Genomic DNA, 27,928 nt, shown 5'->3' with positions numbered 1-27,928 from the left:
AACCTCGAATCCGTACAGCGAACGCGGACATGAGGCGAAAACATGCAAAAACATACAAACACGCAACGCGGAAACGTTTGTAGCGCCGCTTACGGCGTCAATCGGAGTTTCGCAGCAGCTGTTTCTTTGGTTGGTGTTTTGTTGCATGGGCCCGTGACTTGTAGCTTCTGTAGGCTCGGTCGCCGGTGGTCCTGTGCGATCATCAGATCGCTGTGCTAATCAAATTTTAGGCAAGCAACAGGGCATACCTCGCAGGTGCGCGCGGACGGACTCTGCGGATGCAAGCAGTTTAGGATTAGCGGATTAGCGCCGTGCACATCGCGTGCGTCTAAAGAAAGGGAGAGAAACGGAAAGGGAAAGATCGGTTGTCACACTACTATACCGCTGCATCCGCTTCTGATGCGACGGAAGAGAATGGGATTGCCGATCGTAAGCGCCGTGGCGAGAGCAGCGAAAGGCCAGCCGACGCCGCTTCGGACAGCGCAGCGGTCAGCGGGACGCGTGGCTGCGAGAGGCCCCTGTAGCAGCGTGACTGCGTCGTCCCTGCGTCGGTAGGGCCAGCGAGAACAGCTCGCCGTCGATGGAGCTGCGCTCCTACGCGGGCACCAGCAATGACTCTGGCGAGAAGCGGCTCGACTGCCCGCTCTGCGAGACGACGTCGTCCGGCATGAGAGATGCTCGAGGTGACAGCTCACCGTTCGTCGGCGCGGAACCGCCCGGTTGGCAGCCGTGCCGACTGCTCACCGCCAACGGACACCACAAGAGTGTCGCGGACTTGGTTTCCAACGGATACCCCCACATTATATGTTCCTCGCACACCTCGGCGACCAAAACTACCGTCGAGCAGGTATTTGTCATGTGTCTCCGCGGTTTCGCGCCCCGAAAGACACGTTTATACGTGGCGGCGCATATCGCTTGTTTATAAACATCGCCTGTGCGAGAGGGTAGTAATCGCGCGGTACGAAGAACTTTGACACGTGCCGAGCAGTTAACGCGCCGCGCTGAGTTAAGCTGAGCTGGTGGTGGTAGGTTTCAGACTGAACTCGACGATAAAACGTGATACGCAGGTGGTCTGCGCGCATTTAAATTCTCAAGACCACGATTTTTCTCCTGTTCCCACTAGGAGCACCTTCGACTGGTGTCTAGATCGTTGCATTCGCGTACGTTTTCTCTTTTGTTTCTCGCGGTGCGTATTTTGTAGCTACTTGTCGTCCTGGTCGGGTTACGCGCGAAATGGCACGTCTCCCAGCTACTGAGTTGTAACTGAGTAGTACTGAGTAATTTAACTTGGGCACTTTGGTACAATTGGCAAACGGGATCAAACTGAATGAGTTCGTGAAAATCCACAGCACATTCTACTCAAGGACAACACAATACATGTATGTATGTACAGTACATACGTCTACATGAGTTCAGGCTGTCGAGTGAGAAATAAATTCATTTAGAAACCGTCAACACGCCACTGCCTTTAAATTAACAATCATGAGTTCACAAAAAGAAAAGCAAGAGGAAAGGGATATGCTGGTCTTTAAAAAGAAAACTCAAAGTGCAAAATCAAAACATGTTACAATATGCATATAATGAAGGTGTGATGAAAAACCTGTTTTCTTTTCTTTTTTTTCTTTCATTTTCTTTCTCATGAATGCCTGCCTCATCCTTTGTAGGTGCATGCAGCTCATATTGATATGTTACTGCGGGAATAAAATTTTCATTTCACAGTCAATGTTGCGCTGTGTCTTTTTAGCAAGGAAGGTTAACCAGAAATGAGTAGGCTGTCTTGCCCTCTCTCGTTATTGACATGTGACCTTTTGCTGCTGTTTAGGTGCGTGCAGCCAATCTGTTGTAATTCACTTTGGTTTCTGCGTATTGTACGCATCCAGTGCACGTAAGCAATGGCATCACACTTATTCACTTCTGACAGGTGCTGCCGGCATTCCAAAAGGTGCAAGTGCCCCGCAAGTGCCATAGTTTACCACGAAACTTCAAATTCCGGCCGTACGAGCCCAAGTTTACTCCACCTGCCAATACAACGCCACTGTTGAGCAGGCAGTCGTCCGAAGTAGTTGGCCCATCAGACTTCAAGTCACGTCTGGATGTAAGCTTGTGATGTTGCCCTTATTGTGCCTTAAATTTTGTGCTTGTTCTTTGTTTCGCTGAAGTAATCTGAACCACTTTCATAATTCCAGGCCATAAAAGAGTGGTTTGGCTGCTTCACGGATGACCAGAAAAATGCAACGTTGAAAGCACTCTTGGTGAGCATTTGGGTGGATCTGCCGTTCGTTCGTTCTTTATTTTTTTTCTGCATAGCTGGCATCTGCATGGTCTATATTTGGACGCAACTTAAGCCTGCAGTGAAGGTCTACCCACATTCAGGAACGCTGCACAGAATTTGTCCACGACAAAAAAGTAGTCCGTTGTTAAAAACTTTTCGTGTTACCTCAACAAGAAGCTAATTAGAAGAAAAAAAAATTACAAGCTCTAGAATTTTGGTGCCCGGCTTGTCTAGTATAGTCAAATGTTAAAAAGCTGATTCTGCTTACTGTTGTGATTGGCTAGTGGAGTAATATGGGATGCTGGGGATGTCCAGCGTAATCAACTGCCTTTTTTTTTAAGTTGTTTCATACTGTAATGAGTTTCTCTGCGAGCATGTTTCAAAAGTATGAGCTTGCACTCTTGCTGCACTTTCATGTCCACTAGTTGCCACACCTTGCTGCCGCTGCTTGTATGAAGGTGAGTGTGGTTAGCAACAGGTATTTCATAACACAAAACTGTATTGTGGCCTGTGTGAGATGCTGCACTGGAGGGCTCCAAACCGCAATCTGTTTTTTTTTACATTCATTCAGTATCTCGGTACACAGTCGTGCCCCTTTAATAAAACCCCCGTTAATGCGGAAGACTCAGATTATGGACAGTTTTTCTGGGGACCAAACTTTTTTAATGTATTTTTGTCTCATAAATATGGAAACTTGCTGACCGCACAGCGGAAAGAGTGAAAATGTACAGTTCCCATTGGAGCCCACACATTTTTGTCACATTACTACGGAGTGCGATAGGAACAAAATTTTGGCCTCCCTAACCAGAAAATTCCTTTCCTGTATTTTGAGTGCTGGACACCAGCAAAGGGCAGTGCGAAAGTGAAGATGCCTGAATGATGCGTTTTTTGTATGTTTTTTTTTACTTAGCAGCGGCAAGGTGCTTGGTCAGCACTCGTCACCTTTTGTAATATGGCATGAATGAATGTTCATGAATTCTCACTGTAACTTGCATTACATTGAAAGCCACTTTCAGTAGCTGTCAGCCAACTGAGTACATACTATTTGTACTAGTGGTTCGTGGCATGTGCACAGTCGTAGTATGGGTTATGGGGGCTTAACGTACCAAAGCGACTCAGGCTATGAGGGACGCCATAGTGAAGGGCTCCGCAAATTTCGACCACCTGGGGTTCTTTAACGTGCACTGACATCGCACAGCACACGGGCCTCTAGAATTCTGCCTCCATCGAAATTCAGCCGCCACGGCCGGGATGAAACCCACGTCTGCACAGTCGTAGTAGAAGATACGTATGTGATCATTCCATGAGCCGCCATCATGTGTCTCATAGACCACTAGGCGATTCAAACTGTACTACGTTATTCTAGAGACAGTGGAGGTCACGATAATACATTAGGAACTTCCAATATTTTGTCTAATTTCCACTTCAGTGCTGACCACTATGCACAGAAGCAGACATTAATGCTAAAGTGCTTTCTTTGTAAGTATTTTTTTGTTTTTCTTCGAGCGTCATTATTACGAATGGCTTGTGCTATGGACACTTTTGCTCGGGAACCAAACTGTCTATATTCATGAGGCATGACTGTATGAGGAAAATGTAAGAGACTCCTTCTTGAAAGCAGGACAGTGCATTCGCAAAAAAAGTGCTATAGAAGCATCTTGTCAACAAAGTACAAAAAAAAAACAACCACACAGCTCTCGCAGCATAAACGAGTACAAAGAAGCAAACCACAGCCTTCATGTGATTGAAGCAAGATGAGAGTGCTGGTGCCACATCTTGGGGGATTTTGTTTTGTGTAATGTAGTTCACATGCAGGCATTCTCGCATTTTGCCTTTTGTCACACAGCCTGGCTGCTGTTTTCAGGAGTTATAGGTACTACCTTTTTCTCAGCAGGAGAGTGCTTTAGTTGCTGAGCTGCTGTGTAGGGTAATGTTGATTGTGATGGGAAATGAAAATGGGTACATGTGCCTTGGCTCCTACTGTATGTGCTGCTGTGGCGCAGGGCTTGTGTGGCCAGTCCCAGAACCACCTCCTCTCCGTCCTGCTCCAGCCAGTTCTGCACGAGCACTGCCCCGACAACTGCCAGGACTGGCTCAGCTCACTACCACAGGGTAATGTGTGTCATGACATGTTCAAACTCACATTTTTATGTCCACGGGGACTTGCATTACTTTCTGTGGCCAAGCTGCCTTTAGACAAACATCTGCACTGCTCTCCAGCATTATCGTTATCTTCTGTCTGCCTGTTCTTTGATTCATTGCCTGTTCATGGTGGAACTGTAAACTATCCTGCTTCATTGTATGTCATGCTCTCGTGACGCAGTCAACAAAGTTTCAAACAGGGCTAGTTGGTGTGATTGTATGGTGTTTTAACCGCACTGGCTTAAACAAACAGGACTACATGAAAGGGCGGCATAGACACACGGGTGAAGCAAAGCAGTTGCAAGTTGTGCATCATTTGTGTGGTCATGTTGCCCTTTATGTGTGGTCCTGTTTTTTTAAAACCAGCATAGTTCTTGCATCATGTCATGATACAGCTTTTAAGTTAGCTCTATGTCTAGGTTTTTGGCTGGCCTTTTTTCCTGATTGCATATCTATGTATATGTATGTGGAAGTCTACCAGATTATATCCCAGTGCCATATCAAATGTTAGTTGTGTTGGCATCGGTGGCTTTCCTTATTAGTGTGTTGTCAGTGCTAGCAGTGCTCACGCATACAAATGAATTCTGGTTTGCATCCCCGCTCTCGTCGCGAACATTCCTGCTCCCAGGTCCCCTACTGCTCATCTTTTCGTACCTGGATCCGGTGTCGCTTCTGCGCTGTGCCTCCGTGTGCCGAGCATGGCGAGACCTCACCCGCGACCCTTACCTGTGGCAGCGGCTGTGCACCCAGCCCCAGTGGCGCGTCAGCCCCGCCACCGAGCGCAAGCAGCTGCAGCTGCTAAGACGCCTCGATGGCCAGGTGGACTGGCGCGCTGTTTTCTGCCAGCGCTTCCGCCTGAGGCGCAACTGGCTGCGGGGCAGCTGCCATGTGCGAACCTTCCATGGACACACGCAGGTGAGGAGCCAAGCCGAGCCATGAGTTCTTCTTTGGTAATTTACAGAAAAATGACAATGATTGATAGTTGTGTGCAAAATGTTGCTTAACTGACGTGCCTACTGTCGTGCGAAGCCGCACGCATAAATTTGTGGGGAGTTGTCAAGCTCCCTACAACTTTCCGGCATGCTCACTGGCTCAAAAATTTGTGGTCTGCTGATTGTGGTCAGATGTGGTAGCGAAATGAACTGCTCAGCAAGGTTCAAATAGTGCACAATGCTGCTGGCAGCTCCCTTTCATGCTTGCCAGGGTTCGTAAATGGTGCGTCTGTTTGCTAGTATTTGGATGCTGGCCACAATGGACACCAAAATTTTAAGTCATGGTTTGGTGGCGGGTATTTAACACTGTGTCAAATTGAGCCACATTGGTGAAGAGGCCAAGTGTCATTAACCTCTTAATAGGGGCATGCATCTTTAGGCACACACTGCTGGCACTTTCGCCCTGGGGACTGTGTCTGATTAGATAAGTATAGTTTAGGCCATTTGCAGTGGGTAGCTGGATTTTTTACTGTTTTGGCCAGAATTGCAAAGTGTGTGGCATGAATAGTAGAAAACAGTGCGGCACCGTGCTTCAAGACCCCCCCCCCCCCCCCCGCACGTGTGCGCACACACACGCACGCACGCGCGCACACACACACACGCGCGCGCGCGAATGAAAAGAGTTTTATTTCGAGATGACATGATAAATCTATCATGGCTTCCAAGAAAAGAACCCCTTGTGGCGTGGTTGATGAGGAGAAAAAACTCCGCATTTAAGAGGTTAAGATTGAGGGAAGCATGGGGAATTGTGCTGTTGAAATTGAAGTGTCGAACTAGTTTTTACAACTTCAAGGAACACCGAGGACAGCTCAGTCTAATTTTTTTTTTGTAGAATTCATAATTTATAAATTATCATTTTTTATAATTTATGATGATTAGTTTGTAGTCTTTCTTTTACCATTTTCTCTCTTTTTTTATATCATGCATATATCCTGACCTTAAGCAGATATAAGGATAAGGACCTGATAAATCTGCCGTAGGTAATTTTTGCCACTTGCGTTTTGCTGCTGTTCAGTTTGGAGAGTTTTGGATTGGGTACTTTTAGACCTTTTCTTTTCTTTTCTTTTGGCCCTGGAAAGTTGATATTTGCACGGCTGTATATCCTCCTCTGTTTCCCCTGTGGTGCCAGGCCGTGTTCTGCGTCCAGTTTGACGACACGCGCATTGTCAGTGGCTCCTCGGACAAGACGATCAAGGTGTGGAACATGCGCACCAACAGCCCCTGGTCAGTGATGACCCTGGTTGGTCATTCGGGCACTGTGCGTTGCCTCCACCTGAGCGGCAACAGGCTGGTCTCGGGCTCCAGTGACTGCACAATCAAGGTGAGAATGCAGTTCCAGCTTTGCTGACTTCTGTCTGTGCCAGCTGTCTTCTTCTGCACATTGTTCATCTCGGAGTATGTGTACCTTTTGCAGGGATTCTGCTGTTTTTCTTGTACTGGGGTTACCAACTCCTGCGTGAAGTTTCAGGACTGGGCCTGTACGAGGCGAAAATTGAATTTGCCATCTAATAGTTACTGCCTTAATTAAATTAGTGCCTTCTGGGGTCAGTGCTCCTAAGCTTGTGTTCCTTCAAGCCCTCAGAGCATGTAATGGGTGCCCACTTCAGAATTTCTTTGAGCCTGTTTGTTGGAGGCGCATGATCAATATTTATTTTTCTTATGTTTCTATGCTTTCAAGGATTTTTCATCAGTCATCTATAAAAATGGTACTGTAATAATTAGTAAGCCTGGTAGAAAAGAATAAGTCTCTTCGACTTTCTTGCCAATGTGTACACAAAATTTGATCGTGGCACCTTATAAAAATTGGACATTCATAATTTATATTACTGCAGATATCGCCATAGACATATTACAAAGCCCTCCCCCTTCCCACCCCGAGCAATCTCCGTTTTTCTTTTCATTCATTCATTCATTCATTCATTCATTCATTCATTCATTCATTCATTCATTCATTCATTCATTCATTCAGAAACCTACAGGGCCCTTATAGGAATTATTGAAGGTGAGAGAAAGAAATTAGAGCACAGATGACACCTCGGAGTTGGTTTCGCAGTTAAGTGACTCAGGCAAGTTGTAAAATGCCTTGTTGGTTGGCCATTACCACAGAGTTGTGTTGGGTTTACCTCAACCAGGTTATCATATCAGTTAGAGGTATTGATAGAGAATGGTAGCACTTCGTACTTGATGCCAAGTGGAAAGTGGTAGTGAGGCCTGAATGAAACACAAGAGCACAGAGTTGTGCCTGCCTCCGCTTCTTTCGTGTGTGATTTTGTTTTAAACTTTTGGTCCTCACGCTGTTCCCCTGAATCAGACTTCTAATGCCGATCTCCTTTTCATGCCTTCCCAGGTGTGGGACTTGAGCACGGAGCACTCTTGGTCCAGCATTGCCTGCAAGGGCACCATGGTGGGACATATCGACACCGTGCGGTGTCTGCAGGCTGACCAGCGCCAAGTCGTCAGCGGTTCCTATGACCGCACACTCAAGGTGTTTTTTCTTGAAGTTTTCTAGAGCGTCAGCTTCTCTTAGCTCTTTACCCAGTTTTACGGTGTCATTGTCGGCGTCCACGAGGTAGGTGCAGCTGCATTAGTGATCTTGGCAGCTGCAAAGTTGATGCTATGCCAGTAGAGGCATAGTGTGTTTGTTTTGCTGAGTGCACCAGCTGCTTAGGTGAACTTGGCAGTGCGTCAGTATGCAGCAGGGCCAGCAGTGGCATGGCGTGTTTCTGAAAAATATTTGCTTTCACACCAGAGCTAATACATGTTACACACTTGTTTCTGGAGCAGGGTAGAATGGTGGGCCTGTTGGTATGGCATGTTAAAGAAGAAGACAACGGCTGGAGTCCAGCCGTTCTCCTGTGTTGTTCTCTCCTTGTGTGTTCATCTTTTTTGGCTGGTGTATTTCTTCTTTAACACTTGTTACTGTCCTGTGAGCATTTTTTTTTTTTTGTGCTGCAAACATTTTTTCTCCCCTGCTCTGCCCTAGCGATTTACCTGTACTGTACAGTTTTCAAAAATGTTTTGTGAACTGTGTGTTCTTTGAATTTGGAGTTAACTTTTTTCCACCAACGAGGGGCAAGAGTTGCGGGGTTGACTTATACATTGCAATGTATTGTATACATTGTGTGTTATGACCTTTGTCGTGTTTTTTAGGACATAATTGCAAAATCTTCGTGTAATTTGCACACCCCCTTCTTGAAGCCTTATTGTAGGAAATAATATGCACAGATTATACAAGTAAACACAGTACTCAGTTCGGTCTGAGTACTCACATGCTTTGTCCAGAATACATTGTAATTTCTGTCAATACTAGTGGTAATGCTTAACTACAGGGGCAAAATGGCATAATTAAAGCTCCTAGTTTCTCGCAATTCCATGAAAAATCACGGATCTTAGCATTTTTCACATAATTGCATGTTAGCAGCTGCATCATTTTTTTTTATGATGATGATGAATTCATGGGCATCAGTAGGGATGACAGAATGATGGGAGTGTGGTAATTTTATCGTCTCAGTACTTAGAGTTCTGCTGATGCATTGACATGCTTGCACTCTGTCCGCTCAAGTAAGCCAGGGCGTCAAGTGCTGCGGTTCTGGTAGCAGCGCGCCCGCACACTTCTATAGGATGTGTCATGATACTGGCATCTGTCAAAAGCGGTATTACTGTAATTGCACAAATATTGCGCAAGTTTTTTTTTTTTAATCATCTGCTTGAGAAGTCGCCTTGCATTGTGTTTGGAACCAAACTACTAATATAGCACAACTCTTTTCTTTTTTTTTTTTTCGGTGTTCGAGATGCCATAGCGAGCTCACCCACCAGACTTGTCAGATGCAAGGAAAAGCATACTTAATGACCCTGGCCATTGAGGCGAAGCAACTTCTATTTGAACGGAGGCATGTGTTAATACACGGGAGGCTTCCCTTGGAATATAGCAGATTCCTTGTTCTCAATTCGCAGAAATTACAATTTTCTGCTGCAGAAAATTGGGGACTTTAGCCATTGTGCAAAGGGTAGTGGTGCCACATGTAGCTCGGAAGGGCAAGTGATTGTCACTGCAGAAATGGTATCATGTTGGCAGGCAATTTTAATGCGATAGTGTTAGAGCTGCTGTTCAGTGGAAAGCCTGGCGTCGTCCTGGCGGTGTTGTTGTGTTGAGAAACGCATGTCACACATTGATGTCTAGAATGAAAATAATTGAAAAGAGGACTTGTAGAGGCACATGTCTCAAACGTCCTAACGTTATAAAGCAATTGATTCTACATAAAAAAAATTTATAAATTTTAATCGCGATTCGAACCCACGATCCTTGGGGTGCTAGCCAGGCACACTGCCGACTAGGCCACATGTTAACTTACTTGGCTGAGGTCCAAAAGAGAGTGGGGGGGAGTGATGTGTGTTTAACTAGAGTAAAATTATGTTCATAAACTGCAGTGCAGAAGAGTTCAAAGACAAGAATGTGGAAACTGTGTTGTGATAATTGTGATAAATGTGTGAATTTGAACAGAGGACATTGTGTGTGAAGAGAAGCCGCTGAAGGGAGCCACTAACACTGTGGCATCATACCCTTAAAGGCAGAGCTAAAGTGTCCTCCTAATTTTTTAAAATTATAGCTGGTAATGGGCTGGCCAGATTAAGAAAGCATGCTTTTTTTTTGTCAGGCATTGTTGTATATTCTCTAACTTTATTAACTTCGTTTGATTCTGGTAGGCTCTACGAGTAGATGTTCTTTAACAGAAGAAAGAAACCTCTACCAACATTCAAGATTCGCGTGCAACTTCAGCACAAACTGTACAGCCGATTAGGAAGGAGAAGCGTTCAAATCTCTCCTAATTAACAATGCCATAATTAGCTCATCACTTCTTGTACGTATCTTTTCAGGTGTGGGACATGCGGACAGGACGGTGTCTGCGCACGCTCGCCGGTCACACGGGCGCGGTCCTATGCTTGCAGTATCGTGGCGACCGGCTGGTATCGGGTTCTTGTGACCGAACCATACGGGTCTGGCAGCTGGGTACTGGTCGCCATATGGCAACCTTTCATGGGCACCAGGATGCCGTCACTTGCCTGCAGTTTGACTCAGTGCAGGTGAGGACATGTAGTTTACAGTAGGCACATCAGGGAAAACTGTCTTCAGTTACAGGAGCTGTATCACACTGCCGCAGTGTACTTCCTTTGAAAACTTCAGATATATCAAGCATTATTTAATTCTCGTCTAAATTATTGTATTTTAGTATGGGGCACGACAACTAAGAGAAATTTAAACAGGCTTCTAACAATGCAAAAGCGAATAATTCGTCATATTGCAAATATGGAACCAATGGCCTCTACAGAAAGTACCTTCAGATTATTTGAAATACTTCGTATTGAGGATATCTATGAATTGCGACTATTGAAAACAATTTACTTTTCCTCCCTTACTACAATCAACCAACTAATGTCATTAGCATCTCTGCAGGACCGTGACACTAATGTACCCACAAGAAATAAAGATTTGTGGGAAATCCCACGGTTCCGAATTTTTTATAAATATCAAGCGTTATCACATAACCTCCCACTTATACTAAACAAAAATACACTTTAGGATTGTGTAGAAGACGTTTGAGATCTTGTTTTTTGTAATTGGTATCCTCTGGTAATACTTTTTTGTTATACTTTGTTTTGTTACACCTTATCATGTTTTTCTTTTCTCTTTCTGTTCTTGTGCTTCACGTCATGCAAATCAATTGTACAATGTTTATGCCACGTTTCTTGAAATGTGCTTTTTTTTTTGTTTGATGTCTGACTTATGTTATTTACCTGCTATAACTTCAGTGCTCCGAATATTGTACAAAATTTGTATTTACTGTTGAAAATTGTAGGTAACATGCCTGTTTTAATTAAAATATGATGTTACTGATACTGCTATGTATCGGTCTTGTTGGCCTTAGTCAAGCCGCATGAGCAGCTTTTATCCAGGGAGACCCTCCAGGCACATTGTGAAAATAAACATTGAATTGAATTGAATTGAATTGAATTTACGGGCAGTGTCTAAAGTTCAAGGGAGGGAGGGGAGGGTGAGGGTAGAAGAGAAGCGGTAGTCATTTTGAATTCTTTATTTCTGTCTTTTATGTGTCACTTAGGACTAGTACCGTTCATGACTCCAACACACACGATAAAGGTGATGAAAATTTCCCATCATGTGTAAAAAAAAAATTGTTACAAACAAATGGTGGGGCCTGCAAAAACACAAGGGGATGTGTAGGGAATTCACTGGGGCACATAACACAGCGCAAAGACAACCGATGGTCCGTTAGGTTAAGTAATGGGGTGGATTCTAAGAGAAGGTACACAGAGCAGGGTGTATCAGAGGGTCAGGTGGACAGTTCTTGTCGTTCTACCTGCATATCTGGTCCGTAACATACCTGTCCTTAGTGAACCTGTGCAGTGCAGTAGTACAGTAGAACTCTGCTGTTACTTTCCTGGGTGCTGCTACATTTTTGTGACCCAGTCCCGTCCAAGCTCTCATAGAAACCAATTCATTATATACTCAGCTGTTGCATCACAACCTTGGCAGCGTTCCTGCATCACGAATGTCACTTCAGAACAGTGCTGTACCCCACGCTGGCATTTTCGCAGCTTGTGTTTCGCTCGCGCGGTACGGCAACAACATACCAGCCAAAGCAAGACTCTACTCCATCGGAGCTCAGTTGCCACCTTGTTTGGCGGCTTCCAGTGTGTTGTACCTATGCCCACACCGAGCACACTTACGGGTGGCATGAATCTTGTTGCGGCTGTTGGTGTATAGTTGCGTCACCGCTGCAGCGCGAGCACGAATGACCGAATGTGCGAAAACGAAACTCTGCCATGGTGAACGCCGCGCGAGCAGCACTCTACTAGATATGGCTGCACAGGCTGGCTCCAAGGTGTGCTTGTGTCGTTTTCCTTGCCACCTGCAGCTTAGAAACGCAGTTTCTAGGTTCCAGTAGATGATGACTGTGTGAGATTAAAGCGGCTACCGCAAAAACAGCTCAGAAGGCGCGCACGTGCCTAAGCTTAACCCGCTCTGCATGCCTGACCTCTTCGCTGTTGCCTCTAGCTGCTCAGGCAGAGAGAGAGCCATTGTAGGGTGTTTAGGACATTCTATGCATGCGAACCACTACGACTGGCTGCTCTTATTAGGTGTAAAGACAAGGATGTTTATTTTTTTTTTCACATGCGCTCTTCCCACCTACTACATTTCTTAGTTGGTATGTTTTTGTTCCGCAGTCCTGCGAAAAGCTTAACAGCAGGGTTTTACTGTCCTGAGTGCACGGCATTGGCTTCTGCGAGTCTTTTTCTCTGCACTGCATGTTTCCCGCATTCTTTTTGCCAGGTGGTGAGTGGCTCCCTGGACCGCACCATCAAACTGTGGGGCCTGTCGAGCGGCCACTGCCTGCGCACCCTGGACTGGATCAAGTCCGAGGGCCACACGGGGGTGGTGCGCTGCCTGCAGGCTGACCAGTGGCGTATTGTTAGCGCTGGTGATGACCGTGCCCTCAAGGTGTGGGGGCTGGAGACTGGGCAGCGGCTTGTCACCCTTCGGAACCATTCTGACGGGGTCACCTGCCTCCAGTTCAGTGACTGCCTGATCGTCTCGGGCTCCTACGACCAGACGGTCAAGCTCTGGGATTTCACTGTGTGCTGAGATGGAAGTGCCGATGCAATGTTGCTTCATGACGGACAGAAGCTAGAAAGGAGAAACCCCAACAGACAGATACAAATGACAGGACACAGCATTCCTTTCATCTAATTTAAATTGCAAAGCAAGCACACACATGAATGAATAATTTGGTAAAAAGTAGCATTTCTATTCGTCTATTGGTGCTTCCCTTTCTGCTCATCTGTTCGTTATGAATAGAAATTTCCAACTAGCCCAGCTACATGCCATGTTAATTTTTGCATCATGCATTGGCTGCAGTAGGGATGTATAGCACTGTAGTTGTCTGTGCAGCATTCAAGGAGGAGAAAAGCATTTTTTTTCGGTCCAGCAAAACTACAAACTAATTATCACCATGGCTGTATATGGGAGTCTTTTTTTTTTTTTGACAAGGAGAATGTTGCCACCTGCCAGCATTGTTCATAACCTTGTCCTCATTATGAAACTTCCTGTGAGGCTATCTCCTGCATCCTGAAGTGTTTTTTTTTTTTGTTGGCAGCAACTAAGAAGACGATGAAACTCGAGGTCATGAGCTTTAACTTCAGAAGGTTGGGGTAAGCATGAGACTGGGATATGACTGTATGACCGGGATCTGTTCCTGACTTCATTTCAGTTGTGATGTTATGCTACTGCAAAATGTGACACAATGCATTTTAAACCTTGCTTGTGTGACTGAAGTCTCGAGGTGTGACATGCTAGTTCTGTAGCATGAGACATGCCACTCAAATACAGGGAAGATGGGGCTTGGGAGGCAGCCGAGTATCCCAGGAGTGCTGCCAGTTTTATACTTTGTCCAGGTCTTTGCATTTTGTACATGCTTTTGTGTTGAACCTTTGGTGTTCTGGTGTAAGCCCGAGTGTGAACAAGGAATGGCTGGTGCCTTTAACCTTATCGGTATATGCATGCCTCCGACTCTGAGAAAAGTAGCCCCTGCAGGTATCACTACATGTTATTGCCACTGCATGGTTGTGTTTACATTTTTTTTTTTTGCTTGATGCTGCATTTTTGGAACGGGACGAGTTGTTGGGACCTAACTCACCGAACCAGTTGCCCAGTTGACATGGTAGAGCATACATTTTTTTATTTATTTATGACACAAGCACTACACTTTCCTTTGTGATTATGGTTGAACGGTGACATGAGATGTTGAAGCATTTTATCTTTATTTTGCATTGAGGCGAGTTTTTTTGGCTTGCCAGCAATTTTAGCTCGGTGATTTACGTCTAGTGTTCCATGCTTTGCTCAGAAGCGATTGTTTGTCAAGCAAGGAATAGAAAATAAGTACGTGTGTCTCAAGTGCTGCAATGCAGTCGTTATATGCACAAGAGATTGATGTCAGTGTGACTGGGCCATTTTCTAAGAACTGTCTCCACTCAAGCGTGATGTCCATGGACAATGTTATTTAGGACTGCTGCAGTTTTGAGTTGATGGCTACTCTGTGACATTTGAGGCTTCGGCCTCACTTGACTGACCTTATGGTCTCTATTTGTGCAAGGCGCTTTGTTCAAGTAGCATGACACCTTACAGACCATGTGTGTTTTTTGCTCAGAGCTACAAAGCACTGAGTGTAGCTGTTCCTCTAAATTTAAGGCGGCATGACAGCTATAAGTTAATCCCGGAATAGTGATCACCAAGTGTCGAATTTATTATCCAAGTGTAGCCTCGATCATCAACATGTGAACTGATCGATCCTGGGATAAATAGCTCATCCTTCTTTTTGCCCAGGTATTGTGTTGTGTGTTCCCGAAAGGTAGTGCATTTTGGGGCATGCCACTGCATGCTACAATGGCATTTTTTTTTTTGTCACAAAGGGGATACTGACATTGATTGTACCAAAAGTGTTTCTTGTTTTTATTCTGTCCTGGGCTGCTGTGTTCCTTTATTCAGTCATGCTGCTGTGTGATGGACAGTTACTTTTATCATATCTGGTGACTAAGCCTATTTTATCTCGTAATACCTTGTTTTCAGCAGCAGATGCTGAGAACAAAGGGAGCACAAAGAAAAGAGGTCGAATTGAAAAACTGTGCTACGCAATATATCCACAGCCATTTTTTTTTCTTTACATTGTGCTGCACCTTGCCATTCATGCACAGTGCTTGCCCTATGCAGATTATTTCGGTCCCTTAGCAACAGTGCCAAGCTTGCCATTTAAGCCAGTGTGGGCATTGCTGAGGTCTTGCCATCTGTGATCAGTTCTTTCTTTTTTTTCCATGCATTGCATTGCACATTGCATTGTAATGGCTGTCCGCTGAGAGCCTGCGTGCTCTGTTTCAGAACTCTGTTGCTTGACGATGCGTTGTGTACTTGCTGCGTTCGTGACTCGCGTGTTGTACCAGTTGTGCCAGTAATTATGTACTACAACATGCACCCACATGTGCAAGTAGTACCAGTAATTGTATACCGGTACTGCCACCTGTACTGGTGCATTCCAAGTTCCAAGTGCTGGGGGGCAGTGCCAAGGTCACTTTGTAAATTTTGAGATCACTGCAGCAATTCCTGCTATGTTTATGTGGCACTGGTGCGAATTTACTGCGCTTTGTTACTAGCTTTGCTTATGCGTGTGGCATTTAAGAAGATATTGCACTTCAAAAGGCAAGAAGCTAGTAGCGTTCATGCACACTATTTATTTAATGTCACCTCGACAAAAAAAAAAAAAAAATGTGAGGGAAATAACTTGATGGGCCCTCTGTGGCTAATCTAAATGTTGGGAGTTCAGTTTTGAGCATTGGCTGCTACATGTTTAAAACGGTGTCTGAAGCTGACACATGCTAGAGCATGCAAGTGTTGTATGCTTTGTTTTTTAGCAGTTTTCAGGACAGCACCTAACCCGCATGGCCTCTTTCGGACTTTGTGGCCAACATATCATTAAAGCTTGTGCTTTTTGGCTTTTATTTTTCAAAAATTTTGTGGACTTTCTCTGGTGTTTATTTAAGAGTGCAATTGTCTTCTTTTTTTTTCAGTCAGTATTTTTTGCCTTGGAGATTTTGTGGTTTTTTTTTTTCGGTGTTATAATTAAATATCCCTGTGTGGTCGAAAGTCTTATAGAACTTTTTTTTTTTAGCATGAGCAGTCAATTTACCAGTAATAAAGCAAAAATTCGTCGCATGTAGAGCTCTGCTTGTAGAAGTAAATATTACCACCATTAGAAAAAGTAGCAGTGTGCGAGTTGAATGGACTAGTGAGAGAAAATGCAAGTGGAAGTTTAGTTATAAAAACTGGCTTGTGATGTTCTTGTTGCGCTCATAGTTGAGCGAAAGGCCAGCTCATCATGTGGCCTGTATGGTGACGGCAGTGTGGAACTGCCATTGGACCTTTGCAGTAGCCAAAATAGAACACCTTTTAGTGGCACTTATGCATGGTTTTGTGAGAGTGTCATTACACGCAGTGGAAGAACCTACTTAAATTTTTTTTTCATTTCATACATGCAGCATACCACGCAGAAGGAGGTCCCGAGGTCAAAGACTGTAACGGGACCTCCTGTAATGGTCCTGTAATGTAATGGTAATGGACTGTAATGACAGATGATGACAGCAAACAATGCTACACAGTAAATGACACTTGACGAGGTGGAGGCTAGGGTCAGCAGAGGCCAGATAGCTCAGGTGTACATGTCAAAATCATAAATTTAAAATTTTGGATTTTAACGTCCCGAAGCAACTCATGGACTATGAAGGATGCCGTAGTGGAAGGCTCCCGATTAATTTAGACCACTTAGGGGTCTCTAATATGCGCTGACATCGCACAAAGATGCAGACCTTTGTTTTTGGTTGAAGCTGAGTTTCAAAAATTGAATGCTGCCTACTTTTATTGACTTCTTTTTCATCTTAACCGAAAAATCCAACCCGTACATAGGTATATATTGTTTCGCTTTCAAAAAAATAATAAATTCGGAAAACAAAGTGACCACTGAAGGGCAGCTCCGGGTGTTTCATCGAGGCTACCGCATTCTAATGAAATTAATACGGTAGGTTTATCTCGTTCGTTTTTACTTGCACCAAGTTTGGCAGCCATGCGACATTTCATTCTGGCGCAAATCAATTTGAATGTTTGCTGTTTCGGTGGCCTCAGTTCAGACAATTTATATGAGCAACACCACATTTGTAACTTCGTAAACGTCCCCCGCATGTTAATAGCTGCTTCCCGCTTCACTAACAAGTTTTGAGGCTTGTACTATGTCGTCTCGAGCATTTTATGAAAGTACTCATTTTCAGTTGCGAGTTTAGCCATCCAGTGCACATACAAGTGCATTCTAGTAACATTTGCAATATCATCGCTGCACCATGCAAACCATCATCCCTGGCCATGGACCAAGTCTTTGTTTCAGTTTTAGGGCTTTAAAATGCTTGCACTCGGAATTTTGAAAAACTGTTTGTTGTGACAGAGACAGGGGACTCTGTGGAATGTGATGTGACTATCAACTAAAAATGTTCAAAAAAAACCTCCGGAGTTGCCCTTTAGGGTCATGAAAATATGATCTGTGAGCACACCTGGCTTTAGGGCACTTAGCTCCACACATGATGATTGTGCTCGTTCTTTTGTTTCTTTGGGTAGTTTGCCATGTGTAATGTGATGTTGGGTTGTGATTCTCATGCATGAAATGATTTCCAGTAGGTACTTTGCTTCAGTTTAGCCTGTAGCCTGAGTGTTCTTTTTATATGACTGGTAGCAACCCCTTTCGTGGTTGTGTATAGTAGAGGTGCTGTATTGTATTTATTACAGAAATTGGAACCGTGCGAGTGATTCTTTTTCGCTAAACGAAACAAGTGAAACGCTTCCATTGCCTGCTCAAGTTTCCCTCAGTACGGTGGTAAAATTAATGCCTGACACTGTTACTGTTTGGTAACACTCGCTAGAGGCAGTGCAACATTCCCACTTTATAATTAAGGCCGTCATGTGCTGGGCCACAGACTGTTTCATGAAATGTTTGGGTTGTTCAGTTCTGTAAAATTTTTTAGCTTGACTGTTTGGTATCTTAAATGTATGGCGTCGCCTGTTGTGTATGTTACATTTCAAAAAGGGTTTTTGGTACCTCTTGCAATGGGATGGCCTTTCCATCTATTGGAATGAGGATTATGGCAGGGCTGAGACGTGTCTTGTCTATCCGTGATTTTGCATATCCAGCCTCTTCCACAGTTGCACTGCAGTGCGCCAGCCTCCCTTTCTACCTCTTACTAAGATAAAGCTGCGAGTTTGGTGCGAGCTCTCAGGTCATGACAGTTTTCAAATAATTGTGGGTTGTTCTAAGCGTGTGTCAGAGTTTTGTTAACTGTGTTTTGCAGCGATACCTGTTAAGGGCACATTTCTTGGTTCTGCGGCTTCGTTGTAAAACGGGAGGGAAAACGAGAATCGGCGCTGTTTGCCGCCCAACGAAATTGTGCCGTACTCTGTTCGCAGCGGCGCAAAACTATTGCTAGTGCCGCTGCTCTGAGCAGAGGGGGCGCGCGACGAATGGTGCATTCACCACTTCTAATAGCTATAGCCAAATGTCGTTCTACACAGGTGTGGTAGCTGTCGGCGAGTTTTTTATTGTATAATGCCTTGTAAATGGCAAGGATAATGCAGAGGTAAAAAGAAAAAAAAAAGGATGCTGACCGTTGGTTGGCGGTCTTCACATTGTAGCTCGCATAAGCTGTTTTGCTTTGTTGTTGTCAACTGTGCTAATGGCTGGTGCTTTATGCTCGATACAACGGTGCAGCACAGCTGTAGTGGTGTTGAAGCTGACTGACTTTGCTGTGTTCATGCTCAGCTTTTTTTTCTCCATTTTCCGGGGCTGCCTAAAATGTGTGTTCTTGATGTGGTGCATTTCAGGATAATTGTTCGGGAACAAATACCCTGCTTGCAACCAACAAGGCCCCTACTACACGACAAGGCCCTACTACGGTTTATACAGGGATCTGTGCTGCTTCATTGGTGGTTGTATGTTGCCTTGTTCATTTCGAAGTTGTGTGTAGTGGCCACGGTCACTTTTGTACAAAGTGCTGTGTCGTCTTGTATGTAAGGGAGGGGAGATTGCATGCACATTTTATCCTGCACATGAAGTGGGATTTTGGTTCAGCACATGAGCCTGTCTTCTTTTCCTGCCTTTTTAAATACTGTGCTATGTGGCCAAGCTGCAGATATTTTGTGGTGGCTCTAGAAGCACTTTGTACTATGGCATTTCATTCCATTTTCGTGTGCATGCTATGTTCAGTATGGAGGTAAAGCGCGAGATCGGTGACCTAGTAAGGTGATAGAAGCAAGTGACCTGACCTTCGAGCCGACATCTGTGACCCATAAATTAGTTCATTTTTGTTCCGAGGCCACACTGGTGTTGTATTGTCTTAGAGCCATGGCTTATAAGCATAGTTTCCTCACAGCACCCATGAGGTGTAGATTTGCAAATTGTGCACTACAAGGTTGTGGCTGAGGGGGCAAAAGTAGCACGTGTGTTAGCAGTGCACAGTTTTTGACATTGTAGAAAGTTTTGCTCTGTAGTAATGTTGCTTTAGATTCAGGCTAGTTGCAAGTACTTCATTTTTCTGTTCACCGAAGTCCGTTGAACAGTAGCCTCTTAGTTGCACGTATTATCTAGCTTGTAGGTTATCTAGAGAATAGCATTAAGTATGGGAGATTATGCTCACAGGTTATAGAGCTTTCACCGGGAAGAATGGGCGTAGAAGCTTGGAGAATGCATTTAACTGTGTGTGCTTTGAATATGCAAGGGGTTTGTGTAACTTAATCTTTTTTTTTTCTTGGTACCACATGGCATTTTTTGCCTACCAGTGCAATGTTTTTTGCATGCGTCAGTGTTACCAAAGTCCGACTTCCGTCCCTTCTTATATATGTTCAAAGTAAGGCGCACTTTTCTTGCCTAGCAACTGTCTGCTTCCTCAAGTGGTATCATTGTGCCACTAATGAGCAACAAATAAAGTTATGCAATGCACATCCACTTGTTCCCTCATTTACCAAGTTGTGTTGGAATGCATTAGCATCGGTCCAGTAACTCGTCCTCTTCTGATGTACTCAGGTGGCTCAGTGGCTGTGGGATTGAATCTCGTCGTCCTATACCACAGCACACCAGTCGCTTCTGCATCTGTTGTCATCCCCATCAATTGGATGCTATGCATTATTATTATAAACCATTTGTGGTAGCTGATAGCCAGTAATAAACAAAAATTTGGTGCCAGCATAGTAAGGGGGTAATTGGAGATCAAGTAATGATCAAATGAAAATGGTGGTGAGAAACTTAATCTACATTTCATGATCACTTTTTACAATTTTTTGTCTTATTGGGTTAACTATGCTGGACTAGTACAGCTTTGAGCACAAGTATAGTTTGGTATGATGAGCGACTTGTGATCAAAAGTAGTCTTTTCTTCAGTTGTTGCATAAAAATTGTTTACCACCAGTCAAGTGGCAATTTGTTTTTACACCTAAAATGGGGTACCCCTGCTTCCACGTTTTCTCGCAGCTTTGATAGCATGCCAAGAAGTGTATTGCTGTGCAGCACTTGACTTGATTCAGTATGTATAACACTCCTAATGCTCAGTCGCAAGTTTCTGTGATGCATCCTTTCAAGTGTTTTTGCACTGCTAGATGTACGACGAGGGTTGTGAGGCAGTTTCACAATGTGCGGCGTCCAATTTATGACACGTCATAGTGTCATAGACTGAGCTCTGAGCTTCCGCTATGCCATCTGTTTTGTCATGGTTATCTGGCAGTTTTTCTTGATACACTTGTAAAAACACTGTGCTTCTGCATGAGAAATCCGGCCAATAGTTGAGTTTCATATTTCAGTGCACAGAAGAAGCCATCCTAAATGACAAGAGGCACAAAAGATGGCAAGCAACTGGGGAAAAAAAACAATCAAAAACGGTTTCTGGAAAGAATGTTTTGGGACCTCTTCAATTGTCACAGCTATGGCAGAACGCTCCGGTAAAGAGGCGCTATCACTGCGAAAGCACTATTTCAATGGGTAAAAAACCCCGAGCAAGACCTTGCGATGCTTGTGGGTGAAATAAATAAAAATGAATTAAATATTGTTGCGACTGAAATTCAAACCCACGGCAGCGCGAACAGTTCAGCTTGGCTAGCCACTGCGAGAGAGCACTAGACTATCGCCGCAGCCGATCATGCCTTGTGTTAAACAGCAACACACTCTCGCACTGTGCATTGCACGTTGTCTTCAACTAATACTGCTATCAAACTAATATTCGCGCTTTGAGCTATGCGGCGGCAGTGAAAGAGAGATGCGCGCTGCATGCGTTGGCATGGACAACATTGTGGCAGTAACACCCGCCAGACATTTTATTTCTCTTCCTTTTGTCAGTTGCGAATATGAACAAAGATGCATTTTGGCACACGTTTCTTTTATTCCAACAAATATGGGCGGTCAACAAAGGCACTTTGTTCTCACCAGTGCAACATTGAGCTGTGCGGAGCCGAATGCTCTTCACGGCACGCAGTGTTTGCCTGGACAGCTGTAAACACACATTTTTTCATAGTTCTCTAAGATACGTAAGCATATACTCAAGCATAGGACAAAAACCTTGGTGTACAAAACAGAAAAAAAAGGGAAACCACATTCCACACACACGGACAAATGAGCGAGCATACACTAAAGCGAGCATTAAATAAAACATGACGGAGGGCTCTCCTGTACTCGCATGCAGGCACATTCGTACACACAATAATGCAATGCTTGAGTAAGTGGCAGTGGTACTGGCACGCAAGATAGCCCTCCTTTGTGAACAAAAAAAAAAAGTAGTTGACAAGTACACCAGGCTGAATGGCACTACACGGGGAACTATGGAACTACTCAAGGGAGTAGGGAACAGTACTACAAAAGAGAACAGGGGAGGAATAGCATGAGTTCATGTGCTCCAAAAACTTGAAACCCTTTGATCACTTCAGCGAAAAGTGAAGGTCACTTAGTGAACTTCCCACCAAAAATAAGTTTTTGCAAATCTTTTTGAGTGAAACTTTTATTCTGTGCCTTTGAGGTTTTCGGCAACTGTCAGTTTAAAAAAATAGTACGAAGTTTTTCCCTTCCAATGATATCCCGTAATCTGAAGCATGTTTCCGATAAGGGTAGTAATAATGACCAACACGTACCCAATTTTAAAATATAATTTGAGCAATATGACTTCTCAGCATCTTCTGATAGTGGCGCTACGAAGCAAACTGGACCTGGCGATCAATGTATTGGAAAGAGTATATAGCTAAAGAGTCGAACAACAACAACAACAAAACGAAAATTGCACTGCTCCGGTAGTGTGTAAAAATAGAACCCTGGTGTGCAATGCTGTCTTGCTCGTACACATTCTCGCACGGGCTCTTTGCAAAGCACTTGCTGCATGTCAAAGCAGAATGCACGAACCACTGATGCCAGAATTCTTTTTTTATGCACTGCTGTCCACAGCCATAGGTATATATTTTGATTATGTAGGTTGGTTTTGCTTAAATACAAATGACAGTGAGGCAACAAACTTTATTTTTGTTTTATGCCTAGCTCGCAGCAAATTAAGTATGTCAAGAAAAGTGGGAGTAAAATGAGCGGGGACACTTAAGTTGTCCTTTTACACTCTCGCAACAGTAAAATAAGTAGGTTCATCGATAATAGGACGGACGGCTGGCTGAGGTTTCATCATCAAGAATTCGGAAAAAAAAAAAGCGTGCTTTGCCAAGACTACACAGCCATCGTTCTTAACTTGGGTTCGGTACTCACTCTAACTTCTAGGACACTTTTAAGAAGTTTTATAAAATTAAAACATAATGAAATGAAGTAAGAGCAGTAATTTCTTCTGTTTTATCGCCTTGCTCTTTAGCTTGATGTGGATTTTTGCTGACTGCATGTTGCTGCTGTCCTCATGAAAGAAGGTCCTTCTGTCTCTGCACTGAGTGTTACCTCATTTTAAAGCACGCAGAAAATAGAACAGCTGGGGAATAGCTAGTGGTACAAGTATTCCACAGGACAGTTTTGTGGGCAACTGAGTAAAAATGCTGCTGCTAATCTCTAGGCACAAAACAGGCTATAAAAGCTGTTGCAGATTTCATCAGCCATTCTGCACACTTCTCCCTTAACAATGGCAGCACAGTTAGCAAAGACGAAAAGTACTCCCACCCAAGAGAGACTGGCATCATTTCAAAAACAACAAATTTCGTTTTTTGTTACTTCACGTGTTGGCCTGTCATTTCAGAACAGTTCATCATTGTCTTTAACTAGGGAAATTTTTCAACCTAATCAATATGAAGTCACTCTGGTCATCAATACAGCCACTGGTGAAAGTAAAAAAAAAAAAAAAAGAATAACGCTGGATGGGTACGTTCATGTGGGTGGCTGTTATCCGGGCTCGAAATTTTTAAGTTCGTGCCCCCATAGAGGAGAAGTACTATGCTGCCTTGAACTACGTAATGAAAAACAAACTGAGCCGAGCACTTGGCATATGAGCGGCCCAGGAGTGTTAGTTCTGGCACTCGCGGTAGAAAGTTGATCGCTGGTCGATTTTCTCCAAGTGCAACATCATCTCTTGGTTCAGCTGCTCCAAGATTTCGGAGTAGTCGTTCAATCGCTGCTCATTTTCGTGGAATTCATCTTCCATGCCTGCAGGAACATCGTTTGTGCAAGTTATATGTAAGCAGCTTTCCAAGACGTAGCAAAGGGCCTGCTTTAAGCACCTTGAAACTTAAAAAAATCTGATGATGTAGACAGACATACACAGTGCAGCAAACTGTTACAATTGGATGCAGGAAGAAGGCCAAGACCACAGTTCTTAATAAGACACTAAGGAAACTCCAGCAATTTTTGCTCTCAGTGGCTATGTTGATATTTACCTGAAAAGGTTGCAACGATTACTCTGAAAATTGTATTTAAGAAATTGACAAGCAATCATACAATGCGATGTATTTATTTTTTATTTTTATTTATTAGTTACCTGCATCGCCCCGCAGGGCATTACAGCAGGGGGGTACAGACTTCATTTATAGGTATAAAGCAATTATTGCAGTGCATGGAAAAATGCTTCGTTAGATGTAATACATACAATACTCGATGGCAAACTGTTCCAGTCCCGAACAGTTCTAACAAAAAAAGAATAACGCAAGACGTCACCCTTGCAAGAAAATTCTCTGACCTTCAAGCAGTGGTCCAGTCGCTTTGATATATAATGAGGTGCCTGGATATATTGTTCGCGGTTTATGCCAGTTTTTGAATAATAAATCTCATGGAAAAATTTCAATCTGATGTACCTTCTACGGTCCTTCAACTCTTGCCAGTTAAGTTTTCGTTTGCTTTCCGTCATACTAACTTGCCAATTATAATTACCAAGAACAAATCTAACTGCCCTATTCTGAATTTTCTCTAATTTTTCTATTCTGAATTTTCTCTATCATGCCTGCGTCATAAGTATGATTTTTTTTTTTCAAATTCACCTTTTAAAGCTGTCTTTTTGCGCCCTGTGAGGGGCGCTATTGCTGTGTGCCCCCTCCTCCTTTCCCTTTCCCTCACACTCCATCGTTCGCTCCGCCGCGAGCACTAGTTCCTCTCGCTTCCACTAGAAGCACTACTGCAGTGCACCTCCTTAGAGCCACTGGACACCTCCTCCTATCCCTCTGACGCTCCTTCGCTCCATCTACACAACCCTCCAGTCACAACACCCACACATACACACCAGTGCACTTTTGCGGAAACGTAGGCTATACTGCTGACGAAGTAGAATTCTCCCACTATTCAATTCGAACTCGCTTCTTCAAGACCGAAAGTGATCACTGTTTGGAATTGAATTGCGGTGTAGCATGAGCTCAAAAATCTGCCTTCACACACAGCAGTTGGCTTACGAACTCAGCCGGTGGTGGTGATATGCCTGAATTACATTTTTCGGTTTTTTCACAGCTTACAAAAGATCCATTTTCATTGAAAGCAACCTCTCTGTCATAAGAACACTTTGATCTGTTTAATCTGCCGACACCGCAGTGTCCAACGCCTACGACGGATCCAGACAAAAGCCACGATCTGGACTGTGCCCAAGATTTACAAGTAATTGAAATGCTGATGTTCTTCATGAATCTCATGCGTGCTGTGCTTTCGAGCCTGTACACGCCAGCAGCACACAACGCATTGCAAGTACTGGATGCGCTACATCCAGTTCATGTGGTTCAGGTGAACTGCAGCCCTTCGATCTGTAATTGAGTTCAGCAGCCAATAAACTCTACATGAACGACTGGGATTGCTGACAACCTTTTGCGATAGAGAGACCCGCTCTGTTGTGCTCTGGACCGCCTGGATCATCATCGCTCACTAACAGAGGATTAGATCCTCGGACTGTGGCTGCGGCAGTCGACTGCCCTCAAGGCCTACTACACCATTCGTGAGAGTGACTGGCTTGAGTAACAAACTTTGACTGTGCTGCTCACTCCTCCTCCATTTCCCTTTTCACTCCCCTCATCCCTCCACCATCATGGTTAACCATCCCTGCCTTCCTTCTTCTGCTTTATCTCTCTAGGTTCAGTGTGTCCCCAAGGTGTATGTAGTAGATTTGTAATAAGGGAGCAATTACTCTTTAGCATCCACTCAAGCACAGCCATACGGCTACGAATATGGCGGTTATGTGAAAGGCGCGCCTACCTCATCCTGCTCGCGCCATGGCGCGAGCCAATGCGCTGTAGTTAGCAAAGGGCGCGCTCATGCCATGTCCCTAGTTCATCGAGGGGCTTTAATATCCCTTGTGTGCTTTGCCTAGCGGTTAGTTTCGCATGGTTGCGCGTTGAGTTTTACGGGACGCGAATTTTTTTTATGGCCCCCAACAGTACACAACAATTCTTTCGAGTGATATTTGTTGACGGTCGGGTAAAATATGTCAGCTTGAAAAAAAAAAGGGGGGGCAAACATGTCGAAAACGAGCGCTGTCGCGTTGTTAGTACGGGCGCGTAATTTTCAAGACTTCCGGGAAAAGAAGTAACGGTGAAAAGTTCTAAAACTAGTGCGTTGAAGACTCCGTCATTTGTTTGTTCCAGTGAAAACGCGCATTGCACCCGCGTAGCATGCTTCATCATGAACTAATCACGCGCGCAACCTGTACATATTTATTATTATGTAAATATTTTTTTGTGTGTATATTACCTCTCCCCCCTATCCCCTCTTCCTGTCCCCTCGCCTCTTTCATTTCATTTCTCCATTCTGCCTGCTATCCTTTATTTCCGCTACCTCAGCTCGGATGGCAGATGCCGGGGCTAGCAAAAATCTTTTCCTTCCTTTTTTATTATTATTTTAATAAACCACTTACTACTACTACCCCTGTAGTGACAACACTGGAGTGAGTTTTTCAAAATGACCAGGGAAAAAAGTAAACTCGTATGAAAACAAGGACCTGGTGCACCGAAAATTGCCTTCTACGCTTCTGAAGACATGCAAATTGCATCCGTGCATTTGTTCTCAGTGCTCCAACACACAGTGAGCGACTGGTTGGCGACCCGTGTTGTAGCCCTCGCTTGCCAAATATTTGTCAATCAAAACGCACAGTTGGCAGTGCAATAGGACTCGCAGCTTTTGGGGGGCAGAGAATAACGTTGGGGAACGGAGAAATGCTTGTAAATTATTGGGAGATATCTTGTAGTAGTTGTATATGTGGCGCATAAATGTTCCGCATGTGAGGTCTTTAAAAGCATATCTTCCTTGCGCATAATTTCCCCGCTTTCACGCATTTCGCCTGTTCGCACAGTTTTCGTGCAAGGTTTATCAGAATGACACCTACTTGGAATTTAGATTTTTCAGCTGACTGTGCAGGGTGGTAGCGACAACCACTGCTGTGATACGTGTTTCCTTAACAATGGACGCACAAGACGCGCGGAACGAGCTGAGCGATGTGCAATCGCGAATGCTACTGTATTGGTTTTGGGTTTATATGCAGCAAAATATTCATTTCACAAAGCTCCTGGTGTCGTATCTGGATTGGCACCGTTTGACAAAGGCCATGGTGCAGCTGCGTTGATGGCTGGTCAAGAACGTCCTGAATGTAATTTTTCATCTTTCTGGATCGAAAGCAAATAAATAACAGTAGGAGACCATGCTGAACAGAAATAACGCGCCACGAGGGCGCGGCAGACCGCAGCGTATGCTGGCATTCAAACTGCGCGTGCCTGAAACCAAAACCAGAATGCCCCTCACCCAGGCGCTTGGTGCGCTAGTCAATTGGACCGCTGCACCCTATGGGAGCGTTGGCTCTTCCTGAATCCCTTCCTTTATGCGGGGGTTGTGGCAGCGCGACAGTTCACCATAGTTGTGGCTTTCGTGTGCTGCCGCTAAGTGTTGTAGTTCTAGCACAATGGGCAAGCACCTTAATAGCTGCAGGGACGGGAGCTTGCTCTCGAACATGGCAAGCGTACGGCGGGCAGGAAATTCGACGTGGCTGAGAAGTGCGTTCGACGATGGCGCAACCAAAAGGATGCATTGAGGAACACAAGCTGAAAAAAAGAGCGCTTTCCAAGGCAAGCCGTGCAAGTTTTCGGAGCTGGAAGAAGACCTGCTTTTCTATGTGATGGAAATGCGGAACAACAGCCGCGCATTGACAAAAGACATGCTGCGCGACTTCTTGAAGGATGAGCATGCACCAGAGCACAGCACCAGCTAGGAGTCGGAAGACAACGCGAGTTACAAATCAACGCAGAATAAATGCCGCTCATTCCCTCATTGGTGCGTTTTTACTGTAAAAAAAAAAAAATAAATAAACTTCACGCATCGCGTGTATGAGCCGCACCCCAAAAATTGGCCCTCGAATCTGGGAAAGAAAGAGTGGCCCTTACGCGTGTTTATACGGCAACTATTAGCCAGTCAGGCACTTGAGTTACAACTCGGCTCTGGCAGATTCAAGTCAGGGT

At 44.4% G+C, this 27,928-nt stretch overlaps 2 protein-coding genes across 5 annotated transcripts in view; one reads left to right on the top strand and one right to left on the bottom strand.

Moving 5' to 3' along the window:
- Positions 1 to 263: 263 nt before the first annotated feature.
- On the top strand, positions 264 to 20,004 carry LOC144107072 (uncharacterized). Its single transcript, XM_077640057.1, has 9 exons — positions 264 to 847; positions 1,922 to 2,095; positions 2,187 to 2,252; positions 4,276 to 4,384; positions 5,043 to 5,329; positions 6,536 to 6,727; positions 7,754 to 7,891; positions 10,282 to 10,488; positions 12,755 to 20,004. The coding sequence occupies exons 1-9, from the start codon at positions 581 to 583 to the stop codon at positions 13,064 to 13,066; spliced, it is 1,752 nt and encodes a 583-aa protein (XP_077496183.1). The 5' UTR covers positions 264 to 580; the 3' UTR covers positions 13,067 to 20,004.
- A 1,403-nt stretch (positions 20,005 to 21,407) lies between these two features.
- LanB1 (laminin subunit beta-1) overlaps positions 21,408 to 27,928 on the bottom strand; it is a 52,907-nt gene continuing 46,386 nt past the window's right edge. For all 4 annotated transcript variants that reach the window (XM_077640055.1, XM_077640053.1, XM_077640056.1 and 1 more), the window contains one exon: positions 21,408 to 23,660. In XM_077640055.1, the coding sequence (XP_077496181.1) occupies positions 23,521 to 23,660 (140 nt within the window). In that variant the 3' untranslated portion in view covers positions 21,408 to 23,520. The remainder of the gene's footprint in view (positions 23,661 to 27,928) is intronic.

Source organism: Amblyomma americanum, chromosome 10 (assembly GCF_052857255.1).
Source record: "Amblyomma americanum isolate KBUSLIRL-KWMA chromosome 10, ASM5285725v1, whole genome shotgun sequence".
Lineage (NCBI taxonomy): Eukaryota > Metazoa > Arthropoda > Arachnida > Ixodida > Ixodidae > Amblyomma > Amblyomma americanum.
This window is presented reverse-complemented; position numbering and strand designations above follow the sequence as displayed.